Genomic DNA, 19,571 nt, shown 5'->3' on the forward strand with positions numbered 1-19,571 from the left:
CGCAGGAACCTGAGAGGAGTTAAGTCCTTAGCATAGTTGAGGTTTTGGGTAGGTATTATTGGCGCAGGAACCTGAGAGGAATTAAGTCCTTAGGATAGTTGAGGTTTTGGGTTTGCAAGCCAAGTTACTTGATTGGAATCAAAATTTTGAAAACTTTGATAATTAGATTTTTGTATAGATTTTTTTTTTTTTTTTTTTTTTTTTGGCACGAAGAGTCGTGTAGATTAGGTTATGATAAAAAATGGCCATATTCAATAATAATTCGTTGGTTTTTTTTTTTTTTAATCATAAAACCTATTCAATTAGAAATTGAGTAAGATAGTAAATCTACATTATAAATAATAAGAAACCCTCAACTCCTTGTATCTCTTCTCTTATTTAATGGTATAAACTCAAAATGCATTGTTATGTGATTTCTTTATTTATTTTTTGGTTTTTCATATTTTTCTATTCTTTTACTAATTTATATATATTTATTACATTAAGAACAAGAAAAAGCATGACTCACCTTGATCGAATTTGACAAGCTCAAGTCACCAGGTTTTTTGAAAGACGAATCAAGTTAAAAAACCTGATTTTCCAACTATGTGTATTAGTAAATTGATATTCTTTTTTGGGGCAAGATATCACTACATGATCTTGTAGTCCTTGTACCAACGCGGGGGCTAATAAGAACGCACACAAGGACTTTAGTTTGGATGGCAATTTAATTTTGGGATCAATGAAGGGTAGCAATAGATACCAACAAATTCATTAAGAGACATCAAAAATCCTGCGAGAAAGCAAGGAATACAAGACAACCAAGTGGAGTAAGCCACCAGACTTTAGAAATATACAATCCAGAAGCCCCTGAGGCCATTAGATGAACCTGCCTATTAAGGGAATGGGGTACAAACAAGAACCTAACATGTGTAAATCTTTTACAAAATTCTAAAATTTCTTCTGCAGTTCAACCAAAAAAAAAAATCCTTTGCAACAATACAAGAAGCTCAGTCAAGAACACTGGAAGCAGAATTAAGGAAAGATACAAGGGTCATAGAATCCGAAAAAAACAACCAAACAACTAAGATTCAAACTGCGCCCCAGTAGCAAAGCATCACGATCAGCTTCAGCTTCCATAACCTGTGGTGAGCTCCCTAAACAATACTTGCATTTAGTGTCTAATAGAAAGGGATTAGTATGCTATTCTGATTTGGACTAACTAGTAATGGTATCTGACTCGTCAAAAAAAAGGTGGATGAATGTACTATAAAGTTGTCATTCATGATGAATGAAGTATTCCATAAGAAACTGTGGTAACACCAAGGGATGAAATTCTCATCCTCTTTTGTATATATGATTCGTGTCTTTGACACAAGAGAAGCCTTGTAGGTCATTTTTTTTGGGTAAATTACACGTCACCCCCTAGTTTTCAAATGAAATTCAGATCACCCCCTGATTTTTGAAAAAACTCAAATCACCCTTTCTATAGTAACAATGTTAGTCTGCTGTTAATTATTGGTGTGAAAGGATTATTTTACCCTTGTACTAAAACCTTAGAATTAGATTTACAATGCTACCCTTCCTTCATCTTCAACATTGATCAAGGGTAGTTTAGGGATTTAAATTTATTTAACTGGTTGACATCATCACTTAACAACATAAAACTAACGGTAGGGACTAATTTATCATATTAGGGTCTAAACCAGGGGGGATTTGAGTTTTTTCAAAAACTAGGAGGTGATCTGGTTTCGTCTGAAAACCAGGGGGGTGACGTTTAATTTACCCTTTTTTTTATTTTCTACATATATTTTTCATAGGACCCCATGATTGACATCTATTTGTCTACACATAGGAAAAGTTAGGTTACCATATCAGGATTCATCTTCAATACTAAATGTCGGTTCTGAGAGCATTTTGAACATTATCACTACTAAGGTGACCTATTTGTCTAATGATTCACCTAAAGGGTTTATTTGATTGAAAATAAGTTTTGGGATAGGCTATGTATATATTGGGCCTTTGATTTCATGTGTTTTTCTATTCAGAAAGTATTTAGTTCTAATTTTATACAAAAAATGAATAGAGACTAATAGGGCAATAATGACTCATCATTTCAGAATGGTTATTATTGGGAATAAGAACTATGGTAGTTTTATTAAAATTATTGAGCATGAAACCATTATTGAAAAACCTTTGAGCAGTTGGCACATCTGCAAGCCCCACAATGTACCAAAAAGCCTGATAGAATCTACTAGGGAGGCCATCTAGGTCTGGGGCTTTGTAGGTCCCAATCTAAAAGGCAATAGCCTTAATTTCACAATCCGAGAAAAGGCCTACATAATGTGGCATTTTGGGAATCTCTCACACAGTGCCAATGGTAGCATAGAAAATGGTATCATTCATATGGCGTCCATATGGTCAGGGTATGAGAAAAAAAAGTGTGAGAGCGATGAATGGTACGCTTGTAACAAGGAAAACTTTCCCCAAAAATTATATATTCTCTTTAAATTTGTAATTACAATATGGAATGATTTATAGGGAAAGGGTATGTAGATAGTAGGGGTGTAAGTTTGGCCAGGACTAACTTTCTTAGTCTGCATTCATACTCTTATTTTCCTTCGAGTTTTGTTTATCTTCGATGGCGTTTTCGCACACGACTCTTCGAAAAAGTGACTGATTCAAGAATGATAAAAACATTGCCCAAGCTATGGACTTTTTGTTTGCTTCTTTGATATAATGCTGCCTTTCCGTTTCCTCCAATTATTCGCTATGATTTTTGGGCTATTGGGTTTCCTTTAGGGAGCTTAATTTGTTAAGTTTCTCATTGGTGAGTGATATACTTAAATCCAAACACCCAATAGCGTCATGCCACGTTATTGGATCATTGCAATTTATTAATGGCTAAAGGTCCATTGGGTCACACCCATACTCACTCCAAGGAGGAGCCCATTCATAAAACGAAGTGATTTGCCACGTAATGATGGGTCAATCCATTCTTGACGCTAATTCACTCCCACAAGTGAACTACAAGGGTAGCACCCACGGTTCCTATCAACCAAGGACCTCACTCCTAAAAGGTTTCCACTACGGATTCCCTACTAGGAATAGGAAACTTACTAAAACGGGACTCTCTACAACCATCTTTACCTACAAGCTGCGCTATATAAACACAGGTACAACCCTCACTAGACCAGCGTGATTTTCTATATTCTTGACTGTTGCTAAGAGAGGCCTGACTTAAGCATCAGAGAGTCCCCCACCAGAGCAAACCGATTTTCTTGTGCTTATTCCATTTGACTGTGTAGGCGACCTCGCAAGAGGACCCCTCTTGACAAAAACTTGACACAACAGTGAGGAGTTACCTTTCTTTATTATTGAATCTGTTTGGTTCTTTTAGATTTATTTTCATTTGTGTTTTGTTGCTGCAATGATTGTTTGATTATTGGGTTTTCTTTTAAATAAGTCCTTTTTCTTTTCTGAGTTTATAGGAAGCTCATGTTTCTTCAAGCTCTTGTAGCAGTTTCGCTACTTGTTTGCTCATTTTCTCTTCCTTCAAATTGTTGGATATGGCAGAAGAAACAAAATTTCGGGTGGTACGTTGCCATAAGTGTGAGAATCTACTACCGAATCCACCCTGATTACACTGTCTTATGCTTGATTTAAGCTTTTTGGGTAGAATAGAGACAGAGTCTGGAGATGACGATGGTCATTGATTTGTTAAGGGAATTATGAAAAGATATAACAATCATTTCATGTTCAAAGTATACTCTGTGTCATCACTTAACATGGAATTGCTAACAGACTGTTATTCGAGGAAGTGTACAAGGTGGTTATTGAAAACCATAGGTTTATTGGTGTTTTAGGCAAAGCAAAAGGGGTGCAATGTTGTATACGTAATTTTCCCAAAAATTACTAATAAAATTTTCAATTGATTAAAGTATGCATAATTGTTTACCAAAAAAAAAAAGAAAAAAGTATGCATAATTGGTTCAATAGCATACCAGTTATAACCGGTTTTAATCGATTCAAATTCAACAAGTAATCAATAAACCATTTACCGGCTCCGGTTTAAATGGTCCATTCATTTTTTGAACCGTTTCGGTTTGCAATTCACATATTTAGCTGTGAGCCTGCGACAGCAGGGAACTTTAGCATTATTCCATTAAAAAAACGAAGGGGAGGTGCATGTCACGACCGGAACGCACCGCAAAATACAGCCGCACCGAAGGTCACTCTCTTCGCCCGACCGCAACGATGCGATCAAGTTCTTCTATCGAAATCAGCAATCAGTAAAGTGCAAATTCACGGATCATAAAATGTGGAAACTCAATCTATCCCTTCTAGATGGAGAGGAAGAGCAAGAAGGGAGCTTGTTTGGCGAATCTGATGGTCTTTGTTCGCTGTCTCCGTTACAGGTTTAGTGATTTCGACACGTCATTTTTTCCCCCTATATTAATCCTAACAGTATATCTTGTTCGGGCAGTTTCGATTTCTTCTGTTTTTACTGGTTTTTTGGTACTTCTATTTGAGCAGAGAATATATGGGTTTGCAGCGTCTCTTGTTGCTGGCCTGGCTTTTATGCTTCTGGTATATCAATGATGCCCATTAATTATCTCTTTTTATAAATTTGATATTCCTTTTTCATTTAGATTTTGATGATTTTATTGGTTTTGACTATTTGAACTTAGATGTAACCGTATTCGATTAGGCATTGAGTAACCGGTTGGGAAGTACTTCGGCTACAAAATTTAATTAATTAAAATGATTAACTGATAAGCTTTCTGCCCAACAACAACAACATAAGCTTATCCTAATTAAATGGGATCGGCTACATTGATCCTTGCTCTCCAATCAGCTCTATTCGAAGTCATACAAGATATATGTCTTTCCTCACCACTTCACTTTTTTGTTGGACAAAAGAAGGGCCCGAAGACCCAAATCAATTGAAAAGATAAGAGAAGTTCCTGCCAATGAGGGCAGGATTTACAATGAACGCTGGAGATTTAATCCACCAAACCACTGAAAGCCCCAACCTAGAAGCTCCTTGAGCTAGAATGTGGGCATCCACGTTCAAAGTTCTTGGAACATACAAAAACTCTACAGGTCACACCCCTGCCACCCAAAGAGGAATTAGCTTTCCATGCCCCATCAACAAAAATAGTAAATTTCTCTATGGTAATTTAGGTCTACCCCTGACTTTTTTTTAGTTCCTTTAATCTGAATCAAATTACTTCTCTAGACTGGAGCATCCCAAGGCCTCCATTGAACATGGCCATGCCACCTCAAATGACTTTCTTGTAGCTTATCATGTATCGGAGCTACTCCCAACTTAGCTTTAATATGGTCATTTCTTACTTTATCCTTCCTAGTTTTGCCACACATCCATCTCAACATCCTCATCTCTGCTACAATTAGTTTATCCATGTGACACTTCTTTACTGCCCAACATTCTGCACCGTACATCATAGCCAATCGTATGGCAGTCCTACAAAATTTTCTTTAAGCTTTAAAGAAATACGTTGATCACACAACACTCTGGACGCACCTCTCCAGTTCATCCATCCTATTTTAGTACTCTACTTGATTAGCTTAAATTCAGTTAAATTGTGAAGAAAGAATCTCAAAGTTAATAGATAACAAGAAACTTTGTCTTAGGCTAAAATGCCCATGGTTGATGTATCAAGTTCTGTGAGCACCTCTAGAAAAGGTTGCAATATGCCATGGTACATGGACTTTATAAATTTGTGTTAAATGGTCATTTGAAAACGCCTAAAGATAGCATCATGCCAAAGGATCAAACTAGTTGAGAATCAATAACCAATGAGCTGAGCTGAGCTGGTTCTTACTTTTTGACAAACTTACAATTGTTGAGTTACTTTCCCGAATTTGACTTATTTTTTAAATTATAGTTGGGTTTAGGATTACTTAAACTTCCGATAGTTCCCTGATTTATAGTGGTTCAAATTGTAATGAACTGTGTGATCATCAATAATGTTGTACATTTTCTTCCAAGTGGTAATGTACTGTCGATTCATGAAAGTTGTCTCGAAGACTAGTAATGGTTAGTAGGGCTACTTTAGGAGTACTGCAGTAGCGGGACCTTCCTTTCTATAAGTTGAGAACTTTGCTGAAAGAGTTGGCCATGGTTTTTTTTTTGTTGTTGCATAGGCAATGTTTGTTTTTCAGTTTCTTGAATCTCTATTTCCAGGTCTTTAAACCCAGAATCTCATAGTTTAGAGTGGTTTGTTCTTGGTCATGAGTTAGTTAATGAATTATGGGAGATTCACAACCCCTTCATTGTTTTTGCAGATCCTTTTTCTTCCTTTCTAAGTTTTTTCTGAATGGATAAATGGACTTTGTAGTGAAAAATGATGGTCACACAATTCAAAAGTAAAAGTATAAGAAAGCCATGCTTGTTTCAAGAAACCTAAACCATTGAAAGCTTTAAGACCTGATACTGTAGGAAGAAATTTTGTCTAGAAACGATAATTCTTGATAAAACAGACGTTTGTGGTTCACATCCATAACATTGAGCTAAAGAATTAGCCGAGTAATGTCAGACAATAAATACCATGCACACCTACAGAGAGAATATCTCAATTTTGTTTTATAAGTAAAATTTTGGAGCACTTTTGATGAATATATATGTATTTTCAAAAATCTTCAGCCAATTCAATAGTGATCTGAAATAACACAGATATTTGAGCATGTACCATAACTTCATTAAATGCCATGTTAAGGTTCCCTTGTTGGTCTCCAGTGCAATCAACTCCTTATAATTCAGGGACTGCACATTAAACTATAATCACCTTTCTGTTTTAAGAAGCATTTGGGTGGCCATTTGGTTACTAAGCATCTTTGTCAGCAAGCCTTTGAATCACTTTTGTCATCCCCAGCTGAAATTCTAAAACCATCGGAATGAATTGTATGCAAATCTTCAACCAGTGGAAAAATATGAACCAATTTATTTTCTTGTTTTCCATCTTGATCTAGGGTCAGAAATACAGACAATGTGGCACAGTGGCAGGCAGAAAAGACGAAGGATCAATTGAAGGAATATAGCCATTTTTGAATGATTGATCTGATGCATGCAGAGATTTTCGGTTCACGTTCAGATCAACCATTGCATTTAACAACCTTCCATTCATGTGCTCTTCCAATATATTTTTTCAAGAAATATTCATACCAATAAACTGTGGATATATTGAAATTTCTAATACCTATGCGTTCTTCTTCTAAAGGCAGATGGAATTCACTTTCATTAGAGAATAACATCTACCTAACTTGAAAAACAATGGAAAACAGAAAAGAAAGAGATGGAAGGTAAACATCCTTAAGCAGAAACACTTAAACCCTCAATTATCTCTTATTGCAGCCTTTTCTCCTCCCATTTTGAAATGAATAATAAAATTTACAATCGAATGCCTATGGTCTCCATGAAGTATATAAAATTTTACTTATTATTATGTTCGATATTGAGTTCCAAAGTGAGGTTGGTTGGTGGGGGAAATGAATGAATTCCCACTAAATCCGGTGTCCTGTCAACCTCTAACTGACCGGAGGCCTAAAAGCGTCAAACTAAGGAGGGGTACTCCGATTGACGACCTCTTCAATGATACATCTTAATCGGTTGGTTTGTGCTACAAAGAGGTACTCCAATCAACTGGGTTTTAATTTTATAAATTGTTAAGTAATGACTAGAGTAAGATCTGTGGGAGGTCAGGGCAAGGCATTCCCAATTACAATTGGATTACATCAGGGCTCAGCCTTAAGCCCTTACCTCTTTGCACTTATTGTGGACGATATAACCAAGAGCATTCAAGACGAGGTCCCATGGTGTATGCTCTTTGCTGATGATATCGTTTTGGTGGATGAGACAAAAGAAGGGATTAACTCTAAGCTAGAGCTTTGGAGGTCAACCTTGGAAGCAAGAGGATTTAAGATTAGTAGAACGAAGACGGAGTATATGATGTGTAATTTTAGTCACACCTTGATGGATACTGATATGGTGCGAAGTGACGAAAGAGAGATACTACAAATTGACTATTTTAGATACCTGGGATCAATCATAAATAAAGAAGGTGACATAGAGGATGATGTTTCATAGAGAATTAAAGTGGGTTGGATGAAGTGGAGAGGTGCGTCCGGAGTGTTGTGTGACTAACATATTCCTCTAAAACTTAAAAGGAAAGTTCTATAGGACTGTTGTTCGCTCGGCTATGATGTATGAGGCAAAATGTTGGGCAGTTAAGAAGTGTCATATTGATAAGCTTTGTGTAGTAGAAATGAGGATGTTACGCTGGATGTGTGGAAAAACAAGGAAGGATAAAGTACTGAATGAATGAACATATAAGAGCGTACTTGGGAGTTGCCCCGATCAATGGCAAGCTCCGAGAGTGTCATTTAAGGTGGTATGGTCACATTCAACGGAGACCTAGGGACGCCTGAGTAAGGAGGAGTGATTTGATTCCAATTGAAGGAGCTAAAAGAGCTAGGTGCAGACCTAAAAATGGCCATAGGAGATGTGGTGAGGAAGGACATGCATAGTCTAGGTCTGGTCCCAAGTATGACCTTGGATAGAGCTTATTGGAGGCCAAAGATCCATGTCGCAGACCCCATTTAGCTGAGATTATCCTGACATGTTGGGCTGTGCCTTTTGCTTATTACTATCTTTCATCTTTCGATTTATTTCCAATCTTCCATTTGTCTTTTCTCATCTCTTTCCCCATCCCTCTTCTCCAATCTTTTCTTCTCTTTTTCTTTTTGAGTATATCTCTGTTTTCTGTATTTTGTTTTGTCTGGATCCATGTAGCCGACCCCATTAAGTTGGGAAAAGGCTGTGTTTGTTGTTGTTGTTTGTTAAGTAATGTACTGGGAAGCAGGGGTATTTGTGTCTAATTCCTTATCTACTTTGTTTTCTTGTTAAGTGATCACGATAGGAAGAGTTCCTATCATGACGTGTCTTTGCTTTCTAAGTGTCTTAGGATGCTTTAGTGTTATTTGGTTTCCTTATTTAGAGTTGTATTATAGGCAGGATTCTTCGACTGATATTGTAAATAAGAGGCAACCCACGGTAGTCAAGTATTCTGGACTATCATATTCAGCAACTTCTTTCTCCTTCCATCTTCTATCTCTCTCCTCTCTTTCCACACTTACAGTTACTGGTTACATATCCTTGGTTTGTCACAATTATTATTATTTTTTTAATTTTTTTTACGTTGTGAAGAAAAAACAAAGAAAAAAATGAACGATGGATTCTCATAATGTCTAGGTGACACGGACATGGATTCTGTTGCTATCCAGTGTGATGCCTTTTGTGGAAATTATATTGGCTCATATAGCACCATTTTAAGGCTTTGGGTTGGATTACTCTTTGTCAATACCAATCCAGATCATTATGGACACTCTTCCACTGATGGGATGTGACTATCCAATGTGGAGCACTTTCAGGTTGAAACCATGTTATTCGGGATTCATATAAGATGTTATATAGGAGATCATATTATCGTTGTTGGCATCTGACAGGGCAGCATATGGAAATATGAAGTGTCCTTGTTAAACAGAATGTTATGAGTCCTTTTCTATTTTCTGTCCTCTTTCTTCAAGTTACTGCTAAATTAGTCATTTCAGTTGTATTCGTGGCATAATACTATTGGTTGGACAATAGAAATGGGAGTGCTTTGGATATTAAAATTGGTAAAGCTTGTGATGAAGTGCTGATCGGAATTTTTCACATGTGACTGTTTTTATCTCTTGTACATTTTCACTTTGTTCTCTTCTTTTGCAGTCATTGATCGTTTTTGCCAGACCCATCAAGTTCGCAATAATGTTCAGCTTTGGCAACATATTGGCAGTGGGAAGGTCTGTTAGTACTCATTGGCTTACTATGCTGACTTGTGTGCATGTCTTGGACTTGTAGTTAAATCTTTTGAATGATGTGTAGTTGGGACACCCACCCACCAATTTGGTTTGGCTATATATAGGACTAAACTCTGTTTTTTATGTTAATTAGTCAGGTGACAACCTGTTTGATAGACTTGTTATAGAACTGGTAAATTTTTATTTAAAGCAGCCAAGAAGAACCTGGTAATTGAGAAATAAAAGACCATCATGTAAGTTGAGTAAGAGTGAATGCCTGGGCTGGGTATTTAAATTTTCAAATCCAAACACTCCTATCCTGATGTTTCCAATAAAATCCAACCGAAGAGTCCTTGAATCTTTTCCTCCTCCTCTTTGCACAAGTGATTTTGGTTTCTTATCTTAGAATAGATCTCTACTGGTCTCTCTCCCCCCCACCCCCACACACCTAATGAGCTATGTTAGGATTTGACGTGGTAGAAACATTTTTTCCTTTTCATTAGAACCACAAATTTACCAGAGGCCCAGTTGGAACTTCCCAGCCCCCAACCCCCCCCCCCCCAAAAAAAAAAAAGAGCCCAGAAAGTACAAGCAACCTGTGTTCTGAGATCCCCCCCCTTGTCTTGTGCTGGTCAACCTCGGCTGTGAAACCAGTCACCCAAATGGACTGCTCGACCCCCCCTCCCCTGGCCCATTTTTTTTTCTGGGTTGAAAGATTCAATTTATAAACTATGAATGGCGATGGGCAGTTTTGTTCACCAGGTGAGATTGGTTCACCTCAGCACTCTTCCCTAAAGTGGTTTATGGGCATTAAGGAACATTGATAGAGTGACTTGGACTGCACACTAATTGCCTCAGGTTCTCAAGCAGTAGAGAAATGTCACTTTCTCTTAGAACATTACATTTGAGTCCATATGATTTGGCCAGAGTTATATTGATTTAAGCTTTGCTGGCTGTTTTGCCTTAACTGCTTTTCCTGTTATGTGAAAATTCAGATTCTGAACATGAACTTCTGTGTGGCAGCACAGCCTTCCTTATTGGGCCAGGACAGCAAATAAGAATGATGCTTGATTCGTCTCGCATTTATGCAACAGCTATGTATATTGGGAGTGTTTTTCTTGCTCTCATTTTTGCACTTTGGGTAAGTCTTGATCTACTAATGTATGGAACTTAATTGCTCCTATTAATTTTGAAATTTGAAGGATATTTTACAAACATCGGAAATTCTTTTGTTGGGTAGAGTCCAGAAACCATTGTGAATGTGATAGGGACCCCTCATTGACTACAGCTACTCTGAATGAGTTCAAAAACCTATTCTCAGTTTTTGGATTCCTCAATTCAATAAATTAGGTAAGTAATGCCCACTAAAATACCAATCTATTGCAGAGAGATTTGACTATATTCAGAACCTGAGCTTTGTAAAGAACCGTCTATTCTTTCCCATCTTGAACCGCTCCTTGAACCAAACCTTGGTTGCTTTCTGTAGCGAAATCAGGACCTGAAACCAGTACCTGAGAAGTAAAAGAACCCAATATGCCATGATAGGATTCTATTATTCCTATCGTGGTCTTCCTCCTTTATTTATAAACCAGCAAATAGAGTACACATCTAATTACAAGGAAACAATCAATAAGAAAACAAATCTCTTAACACTAAGACTCAACATAGACCACGACAGGGACGGTTGGTAGAATAGGGGTATGGTTGTCAAATCCCCTGTTAGAATCGTGGGGGGTGAAGATTGTCTTCTACCTCCCTTTCGAGAACCTGAGTCGCCAAACAGCAGAGGCGAGAACCTCGAAAACCAGAGGCGTCTTCTACCTCCAGCTGAAACCAGCAAACGATAGCATCAGCAATAAAACCAGAGGCCATCAGCGAACGATAGCAGATCGACACCACCAACGCAATTGAAGCTACGCAGGAAGAGAGGATCGGAGCTCAACCCTAGACTAACTTCTTGTCTTTCTTCTCTTGCGGTCGCTGAGAACACGATGTGAATCGATTCAGCAGTAGCAGCAGGGGAATGTACTGTACCACGAAAACCAGCCGACCGAGCCTTGGAACAGTAAACGATAGCAGAAATGCCAGAAAACACTGATAGCTGAAAACCAGAGGTGTCTTCTACCTCCAGCCAAAAAACAAGAGGCGGAAAACAGCAATAAAAGCAGTCCATGTAGTAAAAGATCCTTCAATCTCCTCCGATAACAGCATCAGGGACTATACCAAAGTCATGAGACCATCAGCAATCGATAGCAGCAAACGATACGGCATCAGCAATTGATACCATCTTCACAAAATAGCAGCAAGGTAGCAATCGATATGATCTTCACAAAATAGCAGCATGGTATTAATCGATACCATCTTTAGGTATGATCTTCATACAAATACTTCAATCTTCATCAGTATATGAAACCCTGTCCTTTTCACAAAGAGAAAAGGACAGCATAGGTGGTTTTACATCACAAACCAGAAAACCCTTGCAGCAGCAACAACAAAACTCAGCCTTATCCCAACTAAATGGGTCTGCTACATGGATCCTTGTCTCCTATGGGCTCGGGCATCGATACAAAATATAAAACTGAAACAACATTTATGAAAAACACCTTCAACAACAACAACAACCTCCTTATCCCAACTAAATGGGGTCGGCTACATGGATCCTAGCCCTCCAATCTTCTCTATTCGGGGTCATACTCGAAACAAGGCCTAAACTATGCATGTCTTTCCTCACCACTTCTCCTATGGTGATTTTAGGCCTGTACCTGCTCTTTTAGTTCCTTCAATCTGAATCAAATCACTCCTTTGTACTGGAGCATCCCAAGGCCTCTGTTGGACATGGCCATGCCACCTCAACGACTTTCTCGTAGTTTATCCTATGTTGGGCAACTTCCAAATCAACTCTAATATGGTCATTCCTTACTTTATCCTTCCTAGTCATGCTACACATCCTTCTCAACATCCTCATCTCTGCTACACTTTATTTATATGACGCTTCTTAATTGCCCAACATTCCGCTCCATACATAATAGCTTGTCATATAATTGTCCTACAAAATTTTCCTTTAAACTTTAAAGGAATACGTCAATCACACAATACTTCGGACGCACCATTCCACTTCATCCATCATATTTTAATTCTCTGTGAAAAACATTCTTTATTTATGATTGAGCCCAGATATCTAAAATAATCACTTTGCTGAATCTTTCTCTTACCAATTTTTACCATCTTGTTAGCCATCGTAGTGTAACTAAAGTTACACTTGTTCTACTTATCTTAAAATCTCTTGATTCCAAGGTTGATCTCCATAACTCCAACTTAGTGTCAATCACTGCTTTTGAGTCAATCCACCAAAACAATATCATCCGCAAAAAGCATACACCAAGGAACCTCATCTTGAATGTTCCTGTTAAATCATCCATGATTAGCGCAAAAAAATAAGGGCTTAATGCTGATCCTTGATGTAGCCCAATATTAATTGGGATTATTCACTACCTTGACCTCCCACAGTTGTCACACTAGTCACCACTCCATCATACATATCTTTAATTTTGTCCACATATTTACATGAAACACTTCTCTAGTATATACCAAATTAACTCTCTTGGGACTTTGTCATAAGCTTTCTAGGTTAATAAAGACCATATGGAGATCCTTCTTGCAAACCTAAATCTTTTCATGAGCCTCCTAAGTAAGTAAATAGCCTCTGTCGTGGATCTACCTGGCATAAAACCAAATTGGTTCTCCAAAATAATAGTTTTTCTTCTCAGGTGGGTTTCAGTAACTCTCCCCATAATTTCATAGTATAACTCATTAGTTTACGCTTCTATAGTTATCGTAGTTCTGAATATCACCTTTATTTTGTAAATCGGAACCACAATGCTTCTCCTCCATTCATTTGACATTTTCTTCGTGCTCATAATCTTGTTAAATAGTTTGGTTAACTAAGATAGATCGCATAATCCTAGGCTCTTCCATACTTCTATTGGGACCCCATCTAGGCCTGGTGCCTTACCTACTTTCATTTTTTTTTACAACTTCTTTAACTTCAGACACCTTAATTGTTCCTATATATCTATGCCATGTGGTGTCTTGATGAGTAATACAGTCTTCCGAGTCACTATTACTCGGCATGTGTCCATTTAGTAGGCTGTAGAAATACTCTTTCCATTTCTTCTCAATGTCCTCATCCCTTACTAGAAACCCTAACACGACTCTCAAAACAGATATCAAGGAGATAGCTGAGACAGAGTCCTATCATGGTAAAACAACTCTCCTAACACTAAGACTCAACATAGACCATGACAGGGACACTCCCTGTTAGCATCATTTTGGAGTTCTTTTTTTATTTAGTTCAAGCTGGATTTTTCTTCTTCTCTTATTTGTATAATGTAGCTTGAGGGGGAGTGTTGGAATATGTAATCCAGTATACCCCCATGGTATTCTGGTCTTTTTGGGATAATTTTATTCTTCTTATATTATTAAGTTTATGTTGGCTATGTGGGTTTTAGTCCCACATCGCCTAGTTTAGTCTCTTTGTAATTTTCCCTCTATTATAAATAGAGGGGCTTACCTATCAATTAAATAATTCAAGAATTACAACTTCCATCTTCTGTTCTCTCTTTTCTCCTCTCTACTACATGGTATTAGAGCTAGGCAACTAGTGATTGATTCTCTCCAAGATTGTCGATTTGAGAGTCGTGTCAAGGTTCTCCGATATATGGAGAAACCCTAGTTCATAAAAGGAGAACTAGGGTTTCGTTTTGGTTTCTTCTTCTGGTAGTTTCAACACTGCAGGCTATCATTCTTAGTCTGCATCTGCTGCTACTACTATCGACATGTTTTTGCCGCTGCTATAATTATCGGTGCTATTATGCCTTTTTTGCCATCTGGAATTGACTCTAAAGGAGTTGATTGCGAATATGGTAGAGTGGATGCCCCTGCCATCGCGATACCCATCGTTTGAAGCATTTTTATGGAGTCCCTATGATCAAGCTGCTGCCGCCAGACTCAGTTGCAGGTTTTTTCTTCTCCATCTTGCAGGGATTTCCAAACTCGATTGTGTCTTCCAGGTTTCAGATCTGGTTTTTTGAAGAATAGACATCAATTTGCTGAATTGATCTATTGGAACTCTCGTTTTTGCTGCATCAAATTTGTTCGAATCTGCTTTCATCGTTCCCTGCCTTGGTCCACGATTCTTTAAAGTCCTTCCCAAGTATCATTGCTACAATTAACCTCAAAGAGGAGATGCTGTTTCAGCCTCTGGTTTTACACCTCTGGCTGCCGCTGCTAGGGTTCTGGTATTTCGTGGTTTGAAGGATGGAGTCGATGGCTGCTACTGATGATCTGCTTCTACCAATTTAATTTTTTCTGAACTAGGGATGATATGCTGATCGAACTCGTCATTGTCGCTGCTGCTGTGTGGTTCGATTGGTTCAATTGATGGACTTGAAGGTGTCTTCTTGGTATCGTGGTATTTCTGTTGGAATCGTAATAGAATTCTTCATTGCTTCCTCTGATGTGATCGAGTTCTTCGCTGCTTTCTTTGATTCGATCGAGTCTTGAGGTTGAAGATGGTACTGTTGGTTAATTCCTTATTTCAAGTTCTGATTCTTCGTTGCTTCTTCTTTTATTCACTTTGGTCCTTATTTTATTTTCCCTTTCAAGTTTATCCCTAGTTAAATAATTGGTAATTCCTTTTATATCATTTTCTTTAATCCATCAAGTGACCCTCCTCTGGTTGGTTAATTACAGCTATGCCATTCCTTTTTCAACTTTGTGTTATTTACCATTCTACCATTCCCTATTTATCTACCCAATTGACCCTTAAAAATTCTGGTTTATTACCAGTTTACACTTTGGCTTGGATTGTATTTAAAAGTGGATTTCCACCAAATTACAGTCATGCCATCCTTTTTTTCCAACACCGTTCCCTGTCAATAATTCTAATTCCCTTCATATCCCATACCTTTGGTATTTACCCATAGCACCTTTGGACACTTCTGGTAAATTACAATTTTGCCATTCCTTCCTTTTTAATTACCCTGAGCACCTCTTGAAAAATTCTGGAATATTATGTTTTTGCCCTATCTCTTACATCATCTCTGTTATGTCCACGTGTACTACACTTGAGGGAGGGATTATGTACAATACACCTGCAGACATTGCAGAACGCAGAACTTGCAGGAACATTGGTGCAAAACATAGAAGATCAGTTTTCTCCACCATTGCCATCGGGTATCCTTCATTATTGGGTTGAGTTTGCCATAAGGGGGAGATTAAAGTATTGAAGAGTATTGAAGATATTTGGTTGTTGCCTATTTGAGGACTTTCAGTTGGGTTGATACACTTTTTTCCGCCGATTCAGTTTGTTTTCGCTGCTGTCGCTTTAGTTATTTCACTTCAAGATTCTATGTCACTATGACTATCTGAGATTCATCACTGGATAGCTATTGAAGATCGTTGAAAGTTGCCTTTTTGGAAGACATTTCAGTCCCGGTTTGCTGATCATGTCTATCCAAGTTTTGAAGATCTATTGTTTCAAGTTCTTGAAGGTTTATTTGGGAGCTGCATTCATATGTCAAGCTGGATTCTGCTGCAAATTAGTTTTTCCCATTTTGTTCAAGTTGGGCATTAGTACCTTGAATGCGCCAACTTGAGGGGGAGTGTTAGCATCATTATGGAGTTCTTTGTTTATTTAGTTCAAGCTGGATTTTTCTTCCTCTTATTTGTATAATTCAGCTTGAGGGGGAGTGTTGGAATATGTAATCCAGAATACCATGGGGGTATTTTGGTCTTTTTGGGATAATTTTATTCTTCTTATATTATTAAGTTTATGTTGGCTATGTGGGTTTTAGTCCCACATCACCTAGTTTAGGCGCTTTGTAATTTTCCCTCTATTTATAATAGAGGGGCTTACCTATCAATTAATTAATTCAAGAATTACAACTTCCATCTTTTGTTCTCTCTTTTCTCCTCTCTAAGGTTACTGGTTACAGGTCCTAGGTTTTCTACACTCCCCCTATCATGATCATGGTAAAACAACTCTCCTAACACTAAGACTCAACATAGACCATGACAGGGACACTCCCCCTATCATGATCAAACTATCACACCACTGCCTTCCTCAAATAATCCCTCTCCGATGATGCAGGGAAACCTGAGGAAGGATTCGAAGAGGGAAGGGTCTTTCCTCGATTGCTCATCTGCCCTTGGGGAAGATCATTTGTTTGTCCCCCTATTCTTGCTATCCTAATTGTTTTCCTTTGTTTGAGACTCCCAATGGTCAGGATACTTCTCCATTCTATTTGTATGGCTCAAGCTAGTGCCAAACCATCGAATAGGTTTTGTAATATAAAAAATCCCTGTGTCTAATGGCCTATTCTGGTTCGTATGCATGATATATGACCTCCATAGAAACCCAAGATAGGAACTTCTAGTGTTTGTTAATGTTCCTTGGTCTTCAGGTTAATGCGTAATGATCACAAGACTGTATTGTGGGTTCTTGTTCCTTTTTCTGATTATTTTCTTTTTAAATCAAGTAATTGCATCTTTGTTTTTGTTACTATTTTACAGATTCATAACAAGGTCTTAACACTACTTGCTATGATATGTGAGATTTGTGCGCTTATTTGGTAAGTTTGAATTTTCTGTGGAAGTCATAATATAAAATAATGGATCAACCTCACTAGTGCGAAACATTTGCAGCTTAGATCTTTTTACCGCCATATGTTGTATATGCTCATCCACAGGACCACTGTGATCATCCTTGATTTGGAGATCTCCAAGCCCTAAAACCATGCCATAAGATTACTCTGACCATCAAACAATCTTGAAAGGGAATGATTGTTTGATGGTTTGATTAATTTGAACTCTGTAGTTTGGGGTTCAGTGTACCCCTGTGGGGCACATCAGTCCGATGACCTAAATGTTCACCATATCGCAATATGAAGACCAGCTATGGATATTTCTCTTTGAAAGCTACGACGAGCCACTATCCATCTACTCTTCTGAGAGCAGTCCTTTGTTATACATAATAAGCATCCCGTCATACTCATGTCAACCAGTTAGAGGGTGACAAATTAGTGAATTATAGTCATAGAATATGGTATTTTGAATTTGACTATGGCTGTCTGGTGCATCTTAAAGCAAGTATTCACTACTCTAAATTACTTGCGGCTGCATTTTGCTTAAAACAAGTTGCTTATTTTGTAAAATTATGTTTGGCATTTTAAAATTTTTATCACTTAGGGATGGTTTAAGTTAAAATTCGGGTTATGGAGAAAACTGTTCCAATAGCTATTTGTGATAGCTTTTGCAGGAAACGAACTGACAAAGTGACATTTCTTTTAGAGTACGGAATTCCCCCTTTACTTTGTCAAGAAATATTCGTTAATGACCAAACTGTCCCTAAACTTTATTTGTGTTTCATTGAAGTGTTTTTTTGCTTGTTCCAACTTCCAACAAATTGCTGACCTGATGCAACTTGCAACTTAACATCTGTGTACTGTGAAGTAAACAATAGACTAAGCAGCACCATAGACAACATACTTCTCACTGCAACCAGATGCAGGTGCAGGTGTAGTGCATTGCTTCTAAGGCATGCTAACCCTTGCATATTTCACTGCACATTGGTGATAATGCAATGCTTTGCTTTCATGGAGTGCTTTACAATTAGGTCAAACCAACGATTTTTTCAGATTCGCATTCAGATAGTTTGGCTAATGGTTTTAATGGCAGTTGGCCGGACACTGCCCTCCATCTTTTCTCTGTTAACCATATAGGAATTATGTAGCACGATAAGGTTGATGATATTTGACTGGCCTAAACTGTAGGACATAATGGCTGACATCTCTGTGTGATTACCAGACAGCACAACAACTTCGACTGTGACGCTCACGTCATTTTCTTGCCTTCGTATCTGGCATTTTGTACCAGTTCATATTTAACATTTACTTTCCAATTAACTGGAGCCCTTTTAGTACATTGACCATTGGCTATATGACAACTTTGTCTTGAACTAATTGGTTCGGCTTGGACCGATCAAATACTACCCTTCTAAGTCATTCATGAGTTTGATATGCATTCTTGACTTCTTTTGCCCCTTGCCCTACGGCCGTTTTAATACTTAATGGCTGGATGCAGTGGATAGTGCTGACCACTCCTATTTTGTGCTGTTTCCAGGTACGGTTTAAGTTACATTCCTTTTGCTCGTAGAATGGTCTCTGAATTGTTCATCAGTTGTTGTGACACTGAGATATAGATGAGATTCCTCCCGTACTCAGACCCCGAAATGGGAGTCTGTGAGAATGATCATCTTGGAGTGTCATGAAGCCTCCAGATTTGGCTTCCTTTTATAATTTCTTTGTGTGTGCATGAATGGTGGTATTTGTTTTGATTTTGGGCCTTTTGACGCCTAAGAGGGTGTATTTGTGTTCCCTATGAGATTGGTGATTTGAGGAAGTATTCCAATTGTTTGCTTACGTTTGTTTTCTCAATACTTTGGCTCTTCATCTCAAACACTACAATTTAATGACAATTCTTTGATGCTATGATTAATATAACTGTATTGACTTAATTTTGTCTCTCTAAGGCATATAACATTTTTATGTCTTCCACTAGATCAAAATCTACTCAACTGGACTGTAAACAGACAGGTCTGTCCTGTGCGTTTGCCTTTGAGCTCCTGACACATCCAGGGGTAGTGAAAATACAACCATGTTTTGGAGAATAAT

At 38.0% G+C, this 19,571-nt stretch overlaps 1 protein-coding gene across 2 annotated transcripts; it reads left to right on the forward strand.

Annotated features, from left to right (window-relative positions):
• The first annotated feature begins 4,174 nt into the window (after positions 1-4,174).
• On the forward strand, positions 4,175-19,319 carry LOC122662971 (vesicle transport protein SFT2B). 2 transcript variants are annotated; one of them, XM_043858684.1, is made up of 6 exons: positions 4,175-4,397; positions 4,516-4,569; positions 9,770-9,843; positions 10,864-10,981; positions 17,413-17,471; positions 18,953-19,065. In XM_043858684.1, exons 1-6 carry the CDS (start codon positions 4,299-4,301, stop codon positions 18,966-18,968), a joined length of 420 nt encoding a protein of 139 aa, XP_043714619.1. In that variant the 5' UTR covers positions 4,175-4,298; the 3' UTR covers positions 18,969-19,065. The 2 variants fall into 2 exon arrangements, with proteins under 2 accessions (XP_043714619.1, XP_043714617.1); XM_043858682.1 differs by having other exon boundaries at positions 4,179-4,397; positions 19,021-19,319.
• Positions 19,320-19,571: the final 252 nt, after the last annotated feature.

This window comes from Telopea speciosissima, chromosome 1 (genome assembly GCF_018873765.1).
Source record: "Telopea speciosissima isolate NSW1024214 ecotype Mountain lineage chromosome 1, Tspe_v1, whole genome shotgun sequence".
Classification (NCBI taxonomy): Eukaryota; Viridiplantae; Streptophyta; class Magnoliopsida; order Proteales; family Proteaceae; genus Telopea; species Telopea speciosissima.